The 17,834-nt window shown below is 42.2% G+C and overlaps 5 protein-coding genes across 5 annotated transcripts; 3 read left to right on the top strand and 2 right to left on the bottom strand.

The window, feature by feature from the left end:
- Positions 1–1,529: 1,529 nt before the first annotated feature.
- On the top strand, positions 1,530–3,067 carry VTP21DRAFT_3226 (uncharacterized protein; the record flags this gene model as incomplete). Its single annotated transcript, XM_069393506.1, has 3 exons — positions 1,530–1,589; positions 1,840–2,890; positions 2,964–3,067. 3 exons carry the CDS (start codon positions 1,530–1,532, stop codon positions 3,065–3,067), a joined length of 1,215 nt encoding a protein of 404 aa, XP_069249836.1.
- Positions 3,068–3,618: 551 nt separating this feature from the next.
- On the top strand, positions 3,619–6,228 carry VTP21DRAFT_3225 (uncharacterized protein; the record flags this gene model as incomplete). Its single annotated transcript, XM_069393505.1, has 5 exons — positions 3,619–3,739; positions 3,801–3,932; positions 4,003–4,486; positions 4,567–5,493; positions 5,562–6,228. The coding sequence occupies 5 exons, from the start codon at positions 3,619–3,621 to the stop codon at positions 6,226–6,228; spliced, it is 2,331 nt and encodes a 776-aa protein (XP_069249835.1).
- A 662-nt stretch (positions 6,229–6,890) lies between these two features.
- Positions 6,891–7,112, bottom strand: VTP21DRAFT_3224 (uncharacterized protein; the record flags this gene model as incomplete). The annotated part of the gene is made up of 1 exon (XM_069393504.1): positions 6,891–7,112. The coding sequence occupies one exon, from the start codon at positions 7,110–7,112 to the stop codon at positions 6,891–6,893; it is 222 nt and encodes a 73-aa protein (XP_069249834.1).
- Positions 7,113–9,266: 2,154 nt separating this feature from the next.
- VTP21DRAFT_3223 (uncharacterized protein) lies at positions 9,267–13,779 on the top strand (the record flags this gene model as incomplete). Its single annotated transcript, XM_069393503.1, has 9 exons — positions 9,267–9,475; positions 9,538–9,772; positions 9,856–10,306; positions 10,434–10,533; positions 10,600–10,992; positions 11,060–11,828; positions 11,931–12,397; positions 12,466–12,662; positions 12,767–13,779. 9 exons carry the CDS (start codon positions 9,267–9,269, stop codon positions 13,777–13,779), a joined length of 3,834 nt encoding a protein of 1,277 aa, XP_069249833.1.
- An 809-nt stretch (positions 13,780–14,588) lies between these two features.
- VTP21DRAFT_3222 (uncharacterized protein) lies at positions 14,589–17,829 on the bottom strand (the record flags this gene model as incomplete). The annotated part of the gene is made up of 5 exons (XM_069393502.1): positions 14,589–14,811; positions 14,882–15,130; positions 15,212–15,401; positions 15,487–15,533; positions 17,732–17,829. 5 exons carry the CDS (start codon positions 17,827–17,829, stop codon positions 14,589–14,591), a joined length of 807 nt encoding a protein of 268 aa, XP_069249832.1.
- Positions 17,830–17,834: the final 5 nt, after the last annotated feature.

The following is a 17,834-nucleotide window of genomic DNA, read 5'->3' as shown; positions in this document are numbered from 1 at the left end:
AATGTGCTATTGTTGGAGAACGACCAGGTGTGACTGGTAGTCCGAATATATTCCAGATATTATTTGTGTGATCCCTTCTGTCTGTTTACTTTCCTTTTATCAATATACTCTTATTAAAATCCAACAGATTAAGAGTCTCAAAACCCCTCTACCTACTACTCTCTCGTCATGGCTACAACCGGTTTAACAATCGAACGATTGGATGGGACAAACTATACGGCGTGGGCGCTGCATATGCGCGCAATGCTACGTGAGCGCAATATAGCTAATGAGATTGAGCCGACAGGGAATTATAAACCTGACCCTAGTTCTTCATCCAATAACCAAGCATTGAGCCTGATCTATCAAGCTGTGAATAATGAACAGCTCATGCTTATTGACGACGTAGAGACTGCGAAAGAAGCCTGGGACCGACTTAAGCGCCATCATAGACCGTCGGACGTTGTTGCAATTGTGTCCCTCAAACGTGAATTGTTTCGGACCGAAATGCAGCCCGAAGAGTCCGCCACGGACTATATCACGCGCGTTCAAAGGATCATACAGCAACTGCGCGTTATAGACGTTAATATCGACGACAAAGAGATTGCCGTCATGATGCTTTGTGGTCTACCATCCAGTTATGACTCTGTAGCCGCCACTATGACAATGGATACGCTCACATCAGCAAATGTGCGCGACCGTATTCTTGCTGAAGACAGACGTCGCAACGAACGCGATAGTATAAGCGACGGCCAACGCATGATGTTTATGCAAGGCAAACGCGCGAATGCAGGAATCCATCAAGCGAGTAATCGGCGCAATATTACATGCTTCGTGTGCGGAAAACCAGGACATATGGCACGAGAATGCCATAGACGAAAAGGAAAGGGAAATAAGGAAAATGGCAAGAAGGATGAGTCGAAGGTTATGCTGCCAGTACTCGCCCTCCGCGTAGCCAGGTCAATTCAAGACGCGTGGATTGTGGACTCGGGCACTACACAGCATGTGTGTTATCAACGAGAGCTTTTCACTAGGTATGCTCCATGTAGCGAGCATGTAAAGATTGGTGATAACAGAGAGATCGAGGCTATCGGGATCGGTGATATTGAGGTATCCATGCGACTCGCCAACGGCGAGGAAGTGACGTTTGCAACGACAAATGTCCTCCATGTCCCAACTCTTGCGGCAAATTTACTCTCAGTAGGGCAAATTACATGCAAGCAAGGAAATAAGATTGCTTTTGAGAACAACGTGTGTACTATACGCAATGGCAATGGCTGGATGACTCGTATTGCTCGAGATAATGATGGTTTGTTTATCCTCGGGCATACAATAACAAGTGCTGTAAATCGCTGCAACATGGTAACAACCGACCCCAAGACTGAGCATGACCGACTGGGACACCCAAGTGCGAAAACCCTGCAATCGATCAAACAGATGACGAATGCCTGTCAACCCTGTAATTGGTTGACAGGCATTTAAGTAAGAGTACAAGGCTACCGTTTTCGGAAAGTGGATCGCGAGCGCAAGCTAAGCTAGAATTGATTCACATGGATATTGTTGGTCCAATTCACCCTATTGCCTTTTCTGGAGCCCGATACTTCCTTACTGTAACAGTTTTTGAGGACTGTTAGATATCCTTATTCTTAAAGAATAGAATTCAATTCAAGATAGAATGGAATTCAGGAAAGAGGTGAGGAACAATAAACAAAAGGGAGTGATTTTAAATAGAATCTCGGGAGTATCTAAGTGGAACGTTAATACACCAATAATAAATTTGTGGTCAATAAGTATATAAAAGGAAAGGTAATTAAATAGGTAAATAATGTAAATAAGGATGTATTATAATTAATATTATAGTGTAAATTCGGTCGTGTTACACTTACTCTGCAAGATGACTACACTAAATTTATTTGGTCTATTCCTGTAGCATCAAAGGCACAAGTCCAAGATGTACTGAAAGATTTCATTGCCCGTGCAGAGAAAGAAGCGGGAACAGAGATAAAGGCGTTCAGGAGCGATAGGGGAACAGAATTTGTGAATAATGCGGTTGCAAAGATGTTGCAAGAACGGGGAATTCAACATCAGACTACAACGTCATATACCCCGGAGAGCAATGGCGCGGCCGAGCGCGCAAATCGTAGCATCTTAGAGATTGTGCGGACATTATTAGAACAATCGCAAGTCCCCAAAGAATTATGGACCGAAGCTGTGCGAACAGCTACACTGGTGAAAAATATGTGGCCGTCAAAGCCAATCAATGGGAAATCGCCATATCAACTATGGTACGACAAGAATCCAGATATAGCGCAATTGCGTACCTTTGGCTGTCGAGCGTATGCGCATATTCCGAAGACCCAACGATCCAAGTTGGATCGCCGTGCGGAAGCTGGAGTCATGGTGGGATACAGTTATCAGTCTAAGGCTTGGCGGATATTTATACCCGAGTCAAGGCGTATAATAGAATCGCGAGATGTACGATTTATTGAGAATGAGTTCCCATACCAATCCCAGCAGAGTAAATCTGAACCCGATCTGGTGACATTATCCCTGAGCTGTGAGAGCTCTAAGGATGTATCGGGGTTAGAGTGGGCGAACAAACCAAAACCACCCGAAGCCGAGGATAAGAAGAAAACGAGTCAACCGGAAGAATCAGCTGAGAACAACATGCAACTGCGACGATCCACGCGACAACGCAAGACGCCCCAGAACTTGGGACAATCTATAACTAATGCTTCCGATGAACCTCGCACAATGCGAGAAGCACTGCAACGCAGTGATGCCGACCAGTGGCGCAAGGCAGCAGAGCATGAATTACAGTCACTCCGCGAACATGATGCGTGGGATCTGGTGCTGCTTCCACCTGATAAGAAAGCAATCATAACAGCACTAAGTACATTGCGGTGCGTGGGTCATTTGTGTTTGAAATTGTTATTAATTACGACGTTAAATCGAATATGTGCAAACCAACGAGCAATCCGCAGATATGCTGACAAAGGCATTGTCTTTAACACGTATCGAGCGCTACTGTGCTGCACTGGGAATCACACCTGATCGAGAGGGGGTGTTGGAGAACGACCAGGCGTGACTGGTAGTCCGAATATATTCCAGATATTATTTGTGTTATCCCTTCTGTCTGTTTACTTTCCTTTTATCAATATACTCTTATTAAAATCCAACAGAGAGTGTGAGTCATGATAATGCAATTATTGGTAACGCTCTTCACAACTACTGTGAGATACGCATGTTGACACTCTCATTAAATAGAAGGAAGGTAGATTTTACACAGGACCTTGTGAGTGACATCAATATGGCCTGAGCTCATACAGATGACTAGGTTTGATGTCATCGTTTCTGAACGAGGAGAATGTACGCGTGCATTATCATCTTGATATGTAATGCAGGACCTCTCTCAACAGTAACTGCTATGGCGTGAGCATAAAGTGGCCAAGGTTAAATTGATTATCCAAATCAATTTACTGTTAAAAATGGCGCAGCAATATATGCCATGCTGGATGGTCACAGGACAATCATTTTAAGCGGTGACGAAATTATTGTTATAAGAGTAAAACTGACAGAAATATCCTCCTTGATCAAAACTCGGCTTCGCTATTAGACCGATTCTACATTTTATTTACTATGGAAGTAAAAGCACAACAAGAAGAAGACATTCAGATGGAAGAACTCCAAGATTTCTCAGAGAAGTCCGAGGAGCAACTTACGATTGACGATCTTGATAAGCAAATTTTTTCGATAAATGGTATACCAACAGTTCTATTTTGAGATTCAATAATTTCATTCTCTTATATTCATCATATTAGATTCCATAAAATTTTTCACCAATCAAATCCGAATTACTGATGATTCCCATTTAAAATTGGCATATCAACGTCATCTACTGGATTTTCGAGAAAAATTAAGGCAGCGCATCCTCCTAAGAAATGCGCTTAAAGGTAACTATATAACTTATATAACCAATCTTTTTATAGGATAGCTTTATTGTCGACAACACATAATTTTTAGCCAAACTTACCCTTGAACATTCGTACGAACCTCCATTTGAGTTCGTAAGAGACGCGTTTAACACTGACTATATTGATCCTCATTTTGCTGTCGAGAGGTTTATAAAATATATGCTATGGTGTCATAAAGAATGGAGGCGCTTTAGTCAAAGGGTAGTGCCCTTCATCTCACTAGTGCAGAGCTCGGGCTACGGAAAAACTCGAATGATTTCGCAGATTGCCAAAAGTGTACATGTACTTTATATTTGCAAACGAAATCCTGGATCAACTGGTTTCCCTCCGGCATCGCCTCTGGTCGATTGGGTGTTCAAACAGCTAGAAGTGGACAATGAAAATGACATACAAATGTTCGCAGTGATTATGCTTGCAGCAGCAGAAGAAATCGAGAAGCTTCATATGAAGCCCGACGAATTTTGGAAGATGCAAATTGAACAACGACTGGATTGCGAACAATTTTGGAGTCGTATCAAGAATAGATATGAAAGGTATTGTTGAATACAATACTGCATATATTTGTGTAGCTTAATTGGTGTATTCAATTTACGCTTCCTTTTTATATAATTAGCTATACAGTAGATGAAGCTTCAAAAGCTGCTGCAAAAAATGCAATGCTTGACTCCTCTTTTCTAAACAATCATCATATTGGGAAAGGAATTGGCAAGATCAGGCTCCTTTGTTGCCTAGATGAAGCTCATGAACTCTTCGATAAAGGAAAAGGAAGCGCTCAAATGGATTATTCTATGAAATTCCGCATGTGGCGTCGCGGTATTCGGTATCTTCGTTGGGAAGGATTATTCTCTGTGTGTTTAAGTACCAGTGGGAAAATCAATAATTTTTTTCCAAAGTTTGAACTCGACTCTTCTGCACGCGAAGCTGATTTTACACTATTTCAGCCCTTTTTCGATGTGGCAATGACCGATGCATTGGCTAGAAACATGCCTGAGAATCCTACTCCGCACCAGTTAGCTCTATATGGCCGCCCACTTTTTGGGGCACTTCTGTCGAAAAAATCGGATTTAAAAGATATCGTTTTACTAGCAAGAACCAAACTAATGGGAACATCAGGAGACAAAAAACTAACGGCTCTTGCTCAGCTCGCATGCCTTGCTGCTCTTCGGTTCTCGCCTATGGCTATATTTGCACAAACTTTGGTTGCCGATCACATGGCTACTGCACTAGGGGTTTCGGCAGATCGAACAGAGGTTTTTCTCACATATCCGTCGGAACCGTTTCTTGCAGCAGGAGCACTTGCTGGTCTCGACGACGATAGGCAATGGGCAGATTCAGTTAACGTATTAGTAGACGTTGTGCACCGAGGTATCGCCCACGGAGGAGAGTGTGGCGAAACAGCAGTTCGTATTGCGCTCCTGCGAGCAATGCAATTAGCTAGCCAATCTATATTTGGAAATCAGATTTCAGTGGAACGGTTTTTATCCACATTATTGTCAGATGAAGAAAAGTCCATTTCTAAAGTGCGGAATGTTGGCAGGAGGTAATTCTTAATTAGCGAGTGTACATATTTCGTACCATTCTTTTATAACTCAACTGTTTAATTTTTAGTCAACCACCAATAATCGACGGTGCACCATGCACATTGGTGGAAAATACTGATATCTTGCGACAAATACTAGGTACGTTTAGTGAAGCAGAGGTAGCTTTCAACCACTTTCTCAACATCTACGAAAAATTATCTGCACGGGATATTGGTGCTAATCTTTGCAAGACCTGTTGGAAACGAAGAGCAGCTATTTCTCTTCCCAGAAATAGCGAAGCAATTGATCTTTTGATTCCGGTTCGTTTTAAGGATGGGACCTTTTCGTGCATCGCTATACAGGTGAAAAATCGTGAAAGAGATGATCCTAGTAATATGAGAGATTGTGCCATAAAGATGGAGTCTAAGTTTCTAAGTTGGTTCAATGATCATACTCCCCAACATCTTCACCTCTATATTTCGCTCCGCCGCAACTCAACTGTAGTATGGGGACATCCAACTTCCATAGCTACATCGTCAGAATCCCCGATATATTTATTTATTTCCAACTATAAATCTTTTTCATTGGGCGCAAGTTTGCAGGACGCATTGGGCTATTTGTGCGAATCTGAAGGAGAAATGTTCCCAAAAGAGGTATATGAAACTAACTACTATGATAGAAATGGCAATCCCGTTGGTAAAGAAACTTTCCATCGCAAGGATATTTTATATTCATTTTTGGAGATTAAACAATGAAAATAAAAATAAAAAAGTATAAACTTATGTATTTTCTTTTTCGAAAGACCCTGATTTACTATAAATATATCTGTAACTTGTTTTTGCTTGTTCTAGCTATTTCGTTAATCGACCCTCCATTGCATTTTATTTTTGCGGAAATTGCTTTTATATTATGAAAATGAAGCATTTAAGTCACTTCTCGAAAGATCCATAATTGGGGGATCAAATGGCTCGGTTTGTGTCTTTTTTGACAGAAACTGCTACAGTATGTGGAAATATTTATGATAAAAAGAATTGTTGATGGTTCAATAGTGAAAAGCTCAGACTATACTATAAGTTAACCCAAAGCAGAAATTCCCTTGCAAGTGTTCACTTACAAGCTTAGGTGGCTCTCCTTTGTGATCACTTTCTCACCTGTATCGGATCTAGGGTGTATGGACCACTAATCCATTGGCATCGATAACGACGCATTCGACGGGGTCATGATAAATGTCCTAAAGGAAACAAGATATAACCTGAAAATAATCAACCCGATCAATATCCACCGAAACCCAGACTCTTAAGCGTGTCCGGTAGAGTACTTCATCGAATATCGTGGATATTGGCAGGCAAAAGGAAAACTCCAAGAAATATCCAAACCCTTGCTTTGCCCAAACATATCACATCTTGCGAAACAATCATCAATATCGCATTAGATCGAATCCATCTTCAAGATCGCAGAGTCCTGCATTCGCGCTCAGGATGCCCAGGAAATGGGGGCCTCTCTTGCCATTTGCAAGTTCAATATAGATATAGTGGTCACGCTGGGAAATTAACCATTCTTGCCTACCTCCTGTAACGGCACGACACCCTGGACTACTATGGGTCCGTAACCCTCTTATCCTTGAACCAATGTAGGACATGAGCGTGACAATGTGTCTCAAAGACGAGATCCTTCCTAATGTTTCTGACCCGTTATTTTCCTTTCCTGTCTATATAAGGCCGTTGTTTTTTGATCTTTTACTCCTCACCATATTTCCTTTCTTATTTGGTCTACCACACCCCGAACCGTTACACCCTCTTCGAGGTTTCCTCCTGCAAACGCCGTTGCAGACCTCTCTATCCTATTTAATAAAGTGCTAAGGGGGTTTAAAAGTGGATAAAAATGCTGCTAGCACTAACCATCTATATTTAGGGATTAAATCATGGCCTAAGAAGCGTATTGTGGTAAGTGTCATGGTAAGTATTAGGTAAATATTAAGGTAAGAATTAGGGGGGGCTTAGGGTAGGTTAGTAAAAAAGAAAAACCAACTTGGGGAAGGGAGAGTTTTGCTGGTGGTTATTAGAAAGCTACTACAAGAGATGGTGGATCGATTGAACAAAAAATGAGAGCTCTAGGATGGGTTTTCGCAGAGTTATTAGCCCTCAAAGATTTTGCTATAATTCTGGAGGTTTATATCTAGATAGTTTGGCCCAATCAAATTTCATAATTCTTATTTCTAAATTTCTGATTCTGTCTGATTTTTTGTGGAAACTCCATCATAATAAGCATAAAAATATTTTTTTATGCTTATTATGATGATGTAACTCGATAGCCACCACTATACTAGTATCTAATGTCATAAACCAAGTCGGATAGTAGGTGCCGGTCTCACTAAGCCACTAGGAAACCAATCACAACGGCGAGTCACAGATATTGCTAGTATTTAAAGACGCGTTCATTCTATTCTTTGAAAACAACCTGGATTTCTTCTTTGTTCTTTGAAATAAACCCTGAGTATTCATTAGTATTCCCCGTATCCCTCTAGTTATCCCCCTAGTTTATAACACTAATGTTAATCGGTGTTGCACTACCTGTGTTAAAAACGTGTTCTACAGGCCGCTCGGGGGGAAGCCCTGGGAGCTCAGTACTGAAGATCTGGGGCCATTGGTCTACCGCCGCTTGGAGTTCCGGCCACGTTGCCTTAGGGACTGCTTGAATCTGGTCCGTTTCAGGTTCAGGCTGTGTTGCTCGAAGAACTAGCAGATGACAGTAACTAAAAGCCTTGTCAAGATTTGTTGATTGAATTGTATGATTTCGAAGAAAATCTCACTTCATTTTATATGTAAATTTTCAATATTTCTCAGCATATGAATAGATGAAATGGATATTCCTCTCAACAAAGAATAGAGCACAGAGTTTATCGATGATATAATTAAATAAAACGATTGTATATAAAAAGTCACACTATAACTAGGTTAACTACTTTCCGGGGAACGACATATCATGCACACATACAGTGTACTAGCGAAGCAGAAGAGTACGAGAAGAGCTGTACATGAGAAGCAAATCTAAGGTTGGTACTTAATGTAATGCCTACAAGCACTAGCCAATGGCACCACCTACAAAAATGCACACACACAGTGTATCAGCAGAAAAGTACGAGAAGAGTTCTACATGAGAAGCAAAACAAAGTTTGGTACTCCGTTTTCTTTTTAAAACTACAAACTTAAACAAGCCGATTAGAAACTTTTTTATTTTATCCACACGTACTAATCATAATCACTATAATTAAGTTTACTACTTTCCGGGGAACGACATATCATGCACACATACAGTGTACTAGCGAAGCAGAAGAGTACGAGAAGAGCTGTACATGAGAAGCAAAACTAAGGTTGGTACTTAATGTAAAGCCTACAAGCACTAGCCAATGGCACCACCAACAAAAAGGGAGCGAAGCAAACACGGGCTCATAAGAAACTCCATCTATATTTTCTTCGAAATAGTTTGGCAAATCAAATTCCCATATCTTGAACCCTAAATATCAAGCGACCTCCCACGTTATACTTTTATTATGATAAACCTAAATAATTAAGCTTATAAACTTGGCCTGGCTGGTTATTTTCGTGTTGGGAGTCCTCATGTGATGGAAAATTAATAATTCTATTTCCTTAAAACAAATACCGTGGTACATGCTCTTTATTTCATTTGGGTCAAGTTTTTCATTAAATTGGATTCCAATCAATTATTACCTCTTGCTTGCAAATTGAATGGCTTCAATTGCTAGGTTTCAACTATATTTATTCTGAACTTGGAAATGTCATTCGAGAAAGCAAACTCCATTGTCAAGGAGCAAAAAGATGAGCTGAAATTCGATTCTGGGAATGAGCAAGAATTCAAAGAAAAAGGTGGTCTCTTTAGGTTTTTCACTAAGAAGGAAATTAAGGAAAAAGAACCCGAGCCAGAAAAAGTTCCCCTTTTAAAACTCTTCCGCTTTGCAACATGGATCGACCTAATATTAATATTGTACCCATTATTAAATTAGCTCTTGGCGACTGCCGTTAATTCTTCCTTATATCATTTTATAGTCTTGGAATTATATTCAGTATTGCAACGGGTATCGCTCAGCCGCTCATGGGTGTTGCATTTGGTAGTATGATTGAAAGCATTGGAATGATAAATCAATCGGGTGTGTCTTCTGCCGCAGCCCACGATTCTCTTACACAATCAGTCTTGATTTTTGTATATTTCGGCGTTGGTCTCACTATATGTGCTTATGGTTCAATGTGTACTTTGACCTTGGCTGGTGAGCGTCAGTCAAAGGTAGTTCAATTTTATTTTATAATATGTGCATGTGCGTTGTTCTGGTTATTCACCCTGCAAAAATTCATCATTATGTTTTATAGCGAATCCGCGAAATCTATCTTCATTCTATCCTTCGCCAAGATTTATCGTGGTTCGACACGAATGAGGCCGAATCTCTAACTGTACGACTCTCTGAATCAACCTTCTTAATTCAAGAGGGGCTGTCAGATAAGGCAGGGCATCTCCTACAGAATTCCGCACAATTCGTTGCGGGATTTATCATGGCTTTTGTTTTCAGCTGGCGTCTAACGCTAGTGTTATTGGCCTTTATGCCTCTTCTTGCAATTTCTGGTTTCCTCTTGAACAAGATATTAACCAGAGGAACCAGCGCCGAGCAAGACGCCTATTCCGGTGCCGGTGCGGTGTTGGAACAGGCAGTTTCGGGTATTCGCACTGTTGCCTCCTTCTCGATGCAGTCGCGGTTTATCAAACAGTACGAGAAGAAACTCGAGATCGCGTTTAACGCTGGACTAAAGAAGGCCATTGCCATAGGTATTGACCCAATCTATTATTCACTCAAATTTTGTCTCGATTCATCTAGAATTATAAAATCAAATCTTGTTTTCAGGCCTATTCATGGGATTCTCAAATTTCGTCATATTTAGCTCTTACAGCCTAGGATTCTGGTATGGCTCACATCTTGTGACGCAGGGTGTAATGGGTAGTAACGAATTATTGAGTGCATTCTTTGCATTGCTTATCGGCTCGTTCTCCATTGGGTAAATATCCTTTGATTTCGCTCTCTTTTATTCGGTATTTTGACCCTTCACATGCACTCTCAATAGCCAAATTCCTCCCAATTATAAAGCCATAGTCGAAGCCCAGGCAGCTGCGTCCAAGATCTTTGCCACCATCGACCGCGTTCCCGCCATAGATACCTCCCCCGACGACCAGCACCGTGGCAAGGTGCCTGATTCATGCGCCGGCTCAATCGTTTTGCGCGGAGTACATTTCCACTATCCCTCTCGTAAAGAGGTACAGATCCTGCGAAATGTTGACCTTGAAATCCCGAGTGGGAAAACGGTAGCACTAGTTGGTGCCTCAGGTAGTGGCAAATCGACAATTATTCAACTTGTTCAGCGCTTTTACGATCCAACCCAGGGAACTGTGCTGCTTGATGGAGTTCCGCTGAAAGAGCTCAGCGTGAAGTGGCTACGGCAACAAATTGGTCTAGTTGGGTATATATATTATATTCCAATGCTCTAATATGCCATATAAATCTGTTCTAACTTGCATATCTTGTAGGCAAGAGCCTGTTCTCTTCAATGACACAATTCGCAACAATATTTCACTTGGTGCCTTAGGCCGTAATCCGACGGAGGAAGAAATTATCAAAGCATGCAAACAGGCCAATTGCCATGACTTGATCATGAAGCTTCCCCAAGGCTACGACACTCATGTTGGCGAAAAGGGCTCCCAGCTTTCGGGCGGGCAAAAGCAACGTATCGCCATTGCCCGTGCCCTAATCCGCAAGCCCGCCATTCTTCTCCTTGACGAGGCAACCTCTGCTCTCGATACTCACTCTGAAAGACTTGTACAAGAAGCTTTGCGTTCGGCCGCCGTAAATCGCAGCACCATCGTTATTGCACATCGTCTATCGACTATCCGTGACGCCGATCTAATCGTTGTCATGGACCATGGCACGATCGTCGAGCAAGGGACACACGACGAACTCATTGCAAAACGGGGAGCATATGCTCACTTTGTGGCTGAACAGCAACTCAAATCCGAGAGCGATGGTGACGAGAGCTCTGACCCAGTGGGTGAGAAGGAGGAGGACGTTAAAAAACCTGTAGAGGTTGAAGAAGGCCCTCCTCTAAAAAACACTCTTAGCCTTGATCGGCCACTGACAGGAGGGGGTTCAAACAATGCGGAGTTGGCAGAGTTACGGGCGTCTTTCGGCGACACCGGTGTTCCCAAAGAGAAGCATCCTGCTCTTAGGACTCTTCGAATGATGCGTCCTGATCTACTCCTCTTGATAATATCGGTTATTAGCAGCGGTATCGCTGGAGCGGTAATATTTTCAACTGTCTTTATGTTTTATCATCTTTCCGATCAACCCTTTCTTCCCCACCCCCAAGGATTATTTACTTAACCCTTGTAATTGACTTCCTAGATAAATCCTGTCTATGCCATCGTATATGCACGTATGTTAGAGGCTCTTGTTCAGCCTCCGGCTCTGGTAGAGGATGCTTCCCGTATCTGGGCAATTGCCTTTGTAATCCTTGGTGTTGCCAACTTTATCGGATCTATCGGGAAGGAAGGGCTTATGTTATACCTTGGAGAACGTTTGGTTCAGAGAGTTCGCTCTTTATGTTTCCGCAACCTTATGCGCCAGGAAATGGCATTTTTCGACCATCCTGAACATTCTACCGGTCAATTGGCTAGTCTTCTCTCCAAGGAAATTACCAAGATGCAAGGACTACCGAACAATATGTATATGGACTTTGGAAAGATATTTTTTTCGCTTGTAATTGGGCTAGGGATTGCATTTTCGAATGGGTGGAAATTGACACTGGTGATATTGGCGACCGTTCCAATTGTTGTCTCTACATCTATTTATGAGCTCAAAGCACTCGAGGGGTATGAAAGAATATTTCTCTTTATCATTTTTTTTAAAAAATTAATTTCTTATATTTTTCTTTCCGCAGATTTTCCATCAAATCTAGGAAAGAAATATTGAAATCTGGGCAGATAGTTGGAGAGGCCATTGCCGAGATCCGAACGGTCGCCTCCTTGACAATCGAGGATTTATTTGAAATAAAATATTCTGATGCTAACAAAGCGCCCCATCGTGAAGCTTTAAAAAAAGCATATTTGGCTTCTATTGGATATGGCTTGTCGCAAGGTATGGATGACCTTTTTCAATTTATTAAAGTTTATTTTAGGAATGGAAAGGCCATTTGCTGTGGCTCACTCGCTAGTCTTTTAATATATTTATATTATTATTAGGTTTCTCTTTTCTCGTCTCTGGTCTAGGCTTTTATGTTGGCGTCCGGTTCATGGAATCTGGGGAATACACTAGTAGCCAGGTCTTTGGCGTACTATTTCCTGTACTCTTTACTTCAACTGGACTGGGTCACTTGTCAGCCAAAATACCTAGAATTACACAAGGGCGTGAAGCCGCAGTAATGATCTTTGCACTACTTGACAAATGCACTACAATTGATCCCAAGGCGAACGGAGACACCTCTGGTCCTGAACCCGACTCAGCGGAGCTTCGAAATGTTACCTTTGCCTATCCTTCGCGTCGAGAAACTACCATCTTCGACGGCCTTTCGATGCAAATTAAGGAAAAGCAGAAGGTTGCGTTGGTTGGTCCTTCGGGGTGCGGGAAATCGACCGTCATTGCACTTTTGATGCGTTGGTATGACACCCATTCTGGCGAAGTTTACATCGAGGGTACGGATGTTCGCAACTGGCAACTAGTGGCTATGCGCAGCCGAATCGCCCTAGTCGGTCAGGAACCTGTACTTTTCGATTTGACAGTACGTGAAAATATTTTGTACGGGAGTGAAGACGGCATAGAAACTACCCAGGAAGAAATCGAAGAGGCTGCTCGCTGCGCAAACGCGCACGACTTTATTTCGCAGCTCCCCAATGGCTACCACACTCGTGTGGGTGACAGGGGTTCGCAGCTCTCGGGTGGTCAAAAGCAACGCATCGCCATTGCACGTGCATTAATCCGCAAACCCCATATTCTACTTCTTGACGAAGCCACGAGCGCGCTCGACTCAGAGAGCGAGAAACTTGTGCAAGTTACCCTCGACAATGCAATGGAGGGCCGTACCACCATTGCAATCGCACATCGACTTTCGTCCATTCAAGACTCAGATCTCATCCTTGTATTTAAAAACGGGTTTATTGTGGAGCAAGGTAGTCATTTGGAGCTGCTTGCACAGTCAGGCCTGTACTGCGAATTGGCGAAGCAACAAGATCTTGCAGCGGTCGTTGACCAAATTTAATTTATTCTTACCTACACCTATACAACTATAATATTGCTTTCACTCTTTTTATCTTTTTTTTTTTGAGATACTTATTATTTATCTACTGTTTTTATTTATTTATTTGCTCTTAATTCTCAGTTTGATCGATTTTACCTTGAAATTTTTTTTGGAATAATTAGGTTTAATCTAAAGACGTCGTTTTAGCAATAAAATTTCGTGTTCACTAAGTTGCCGAAGGTTACAATCAGTCAACGCATTGTGACTGCCTTATATAAGTAACTAAATTATAATATAATATACGATTTATTATTACGCGTGTGAATCCTAATAGCATTCACACTCGTAATATCCCCTCCTTCTTCACTTCGTCACACACCACTTTCCTAGCACCTTGTGACTAAGTTATGTAATGTTGGGTTATGTCGGAACAAATACATTAGAGAGCAGATAATGAATGCAGCCCCTGTAGGATGAATCCCTAGAACGGACAGAGGAATGCTTGGACCTACTGAGAGATCTCCTAAAGCAACTCAACTTATGACATAAGATGTGGCTTGCACTCTTTTTGGACATCTACTGCCACCTACTCACCCATCTTTTGATTCGACATCTGTAGGTCCCTTTCCTTCCAATAACTAAAATAAAACCAAGGAACCCGACGCATTTAGAGTAGAAGTAGGCGTGCTTTTATTAGATAAAGAGGTGTATATATATTCTGGATTATGTGAATAAAGTAAGGAATATTTACAAACTTCAATAGTCAAACTGTTGAATTATTAATAAAAAAACTAACAGAAATGTGTCTGTTTCCACCAATGGAGGTATGCTCAGTTTCCACCCTCCTTCTCACTCGGCTTGATCCCCTCGCTCTCTTTTTCCGTTCTGGAGGCCTGTGAGGAGCGGTAGTATTCTTGGAGAAGTTCGGTGTATTCTTTACCCCGTGCCTGAATCTGTGCCCATTGCTTGTTCACGGTTTGACGGGCCAAGTGTTGTAATTCAGCCGCACGCGTCGAAGCCTGTTGACCAGTGTGCTGTGCTGACAACAAGAAGCTATTTCCAAAAAAAAAAGATTGTCCGTCAACCACGCCTCATTCGCCTTATCAGCGATTTTCCTACATACTTTCCAGTGGCCGAGATGACACGCCCAAGAATGACTCTCAGCACCTCGTTATACCACCAGTGCACGAGCGGAACCGACTTTATGAGGCCATCGACGGTCCAGCTGTCCTCTTGCGAGACCACGTAGTAGAGCCCATCCTGCTCGTTCTTTTCGAAGCGCAGAGTGGTAATCGCAGGCACATGCAGGTGTAAAAGAAGGAAAATGCGAGGACGGAAGTTCTGTTGGCTGTGAACGACAGCTGATGTTCCACTTCGGTGCGGGGAGAAAAAAAGGGAGAGGAATAACAAAAAAAGGATATTTCCCAGAGACTAATAATAGAACTCTACTTACTCGAAAACAGTGGATTTGAAGGAGGGCGCATCCTTATTTACCATGGTCCACACGCGGAAAACCTGGCGAATATTGGCCACGCCTTGCGTGGAAAGCAGAGGATTGGAGAATGTGGCATCGGGGCGGAAATACTTTTCGAGAATGTGGGCGTGGAGCTCATCGTTGTAAGTGAGAATGCCTTTAATGATTTCTATATGGAAGACGACAGGTTAGCACCCCACCAGCAAAATGGTATACAAGGCCAGTGGAAGCGCGTGACGCTCGGTTGTATCTACCTGGGATTTGCTGTTGTGCCTTATTGAGATCCATGGCAAAAGCGGTGCTAGAAGTAGTATTCGAAGATTTTCAGTGCTTGGTAAACCATCCAGGGGAGTTGGGGGGCGTTACTAATTCACATGGTGCTGCGGACAAGCAGTCATATTTTATAGGCACCTATAAGGCGAGCGATATCACGCTACGACTTCCAATTTCAATGGTGGATACGCGAAAGCAACAAAGCTACCAGTTGCATATCCTGGACCAACTGGACAGACACATTAAAAGCAACCATGTATTGTCATAACTGCAATTTTCATTTGTCATTGCATTAGTGCTTTACAAGAAACCGAAACGGAACAAACTTTGGCCCTGTTTCCTATTTGAGATTTCATCATCCTCCCTCGCTGAAAACGTTTGGGTTGCCGGCGCAGTAGGGTCGACTAGAAGTAGAGTCTCCAATCCGAAGCGTCCGACGTATGTACCACCACTTCCCACTCCAGCTGACGTCGCAGCCATATCGTGCATTACCGGGCGTCCATAAATGCCTGGTTGAATCCTAAGAATTTATTTGCCCGTTGCGAAAAGAGTAAATCTCGACAGCTGACTTCGTAGATTTACACTTACAAAGCCATCAGCAATATCTTGACTATGCTTCTCGTTTTTCACACTGAAAGACGGCGGGACGACCTATCCTATCGGTATTGCAGTATCGAGAGTTGCAATAGTGATTAATTGTCGTAATCAGCTCTGTACACTCTGAACAAAAAGTTCGAGCATTGCTATATATCTACTATGGAATTATTCGGAGCCAAAGTATACATATCTCATAGTAATATTTGCAGCCCAAAAAAAAACCCCGCTTTCATTTTATATGGATCTATACTGAAGCAGAACGGCAGTTGTTGTTACGTGGGTTTTGGGGTTTATCGTGAATATTTGTACGTAAAGAAAACAAATGAAAGATTTTCTTAAAAAAGGGAAAAAAAAATGACAATAAATTTCAAGACTATTACTCAATATAAAAAAACTAATCCGCCTCCCCCGTTCACTCACGCTTGAATCTCTTCTTATATAACAAAATTAAACTAAATAGAACGAACCGATTAAACAAACTGGTTAAACGAACTGAATAAACAAACTGGTTAAACGAACTGAATAGACAAACTGGTTAAACAACTAGTTTAACAAAACAGAACAAACTTGAATAAAATTTTCAAAACACTAGTAATTTGCCGAAAGGTTATTAAGGTAACAAAAACTAATTGTGCATAAAGTTAAAGAAGAAAAGAAGTTTTTTTTTTGGCTTGTAGTGGCGCAGTTATGACTGTCTGTACGAAATACCGATATTCCCGTAACATTGTATTGTTGTGAGGAGAATTGGCACAATATAAAATTATGGCGCAGTAGGAGGAAAGGAGGCTTGGTTTTGGTGGCTTATTTTTCTTTTACACTTCTTTAAGTTCTTGGGATGGTTTTATTAGTATATTTATTAGCTTACAATTACGGTTAACATATTTTTCCTTGATTACCTCATTATATTTTTATTATCTTGTTTACATTTATGTTTGTGGTACGTTATCTTTAGTATAAAAGGGAAACATCTTTGTTTACAATAAAAGTGTGCTATTTTTGTTTTGGGATAGAACCGGATTCCTTTACAATCCACTTTGTGTCGTTTATTAGCCTTCTGAAGTGTTTACGGAAGGACAATCAAGAGCTTAGGGATAGCTAGAGGATTGTCAGGATAGACCTTATTAGTCTATTATTCGACGCACACTCCTCCCCAGGACATCCGACGTCGCCATCATCGACCCGCCTTACCCTATCTATGACCACATGGCCATCCAAATACATATTTGCACGACCGCAGCCCCAAAGGGAAAATGCGGACAATGGCGCTTCAACGCAGCCCTTGCAAATGAAAAGGCCTACTCCTCCCTCCTCAAAGCATAATGGCAGCAGCTATGCTTAGAACGTGAATCCTCCAAGACGGCCGGCGAATTCTGGAACAAGGCCAAAAGGTTATTTCAAGAATTCACAACTGCATACGCGTCACAACGCCAACGCCGATTCAGGGCAGAGGAGACGCGCATACATAGGGCCCTCCGCCAACTAGGGAATACCCCAGACACGGAAGCATCACGCTCTCAAAATGACGAGCTCCGTAATCAACTCGCGACTCACACAAATCGCAAAGCAGAGGCCCTCCGCATTCGCTCCAGAATAATGTGGACCGACGCGGGGGAAAAATCCTCAGCCTACTTCCACCGCCGAATCGCGGGTCGACGAGCCGTCAACGCGATGACGGCACTCAAAAAGCTAGACGGAGCAAATACTGAGGACCCAAGTGAAATGGCCATACTCA

Source organism: Calcarisporiella thermophila (genome assembly GCF_041956535.1).
Source record: "Calcarisporiella thermophila strain CBS 279.70 unplaced genomic scaffold VTP21scaffold_16, whole genome shotgun sequence".
Lineage (NCBI taxonomy): Eukaryota > Fungi > Calcarisporiellomycota > Calcarisporiellomycetes > Calcarisporiellales > Calcarisporiellaceae > Calcarisporiella > Calcarisporiella thermophila.
This window is presented reverse-complemented; position numbering and strand designations above follow the sequence as displayed.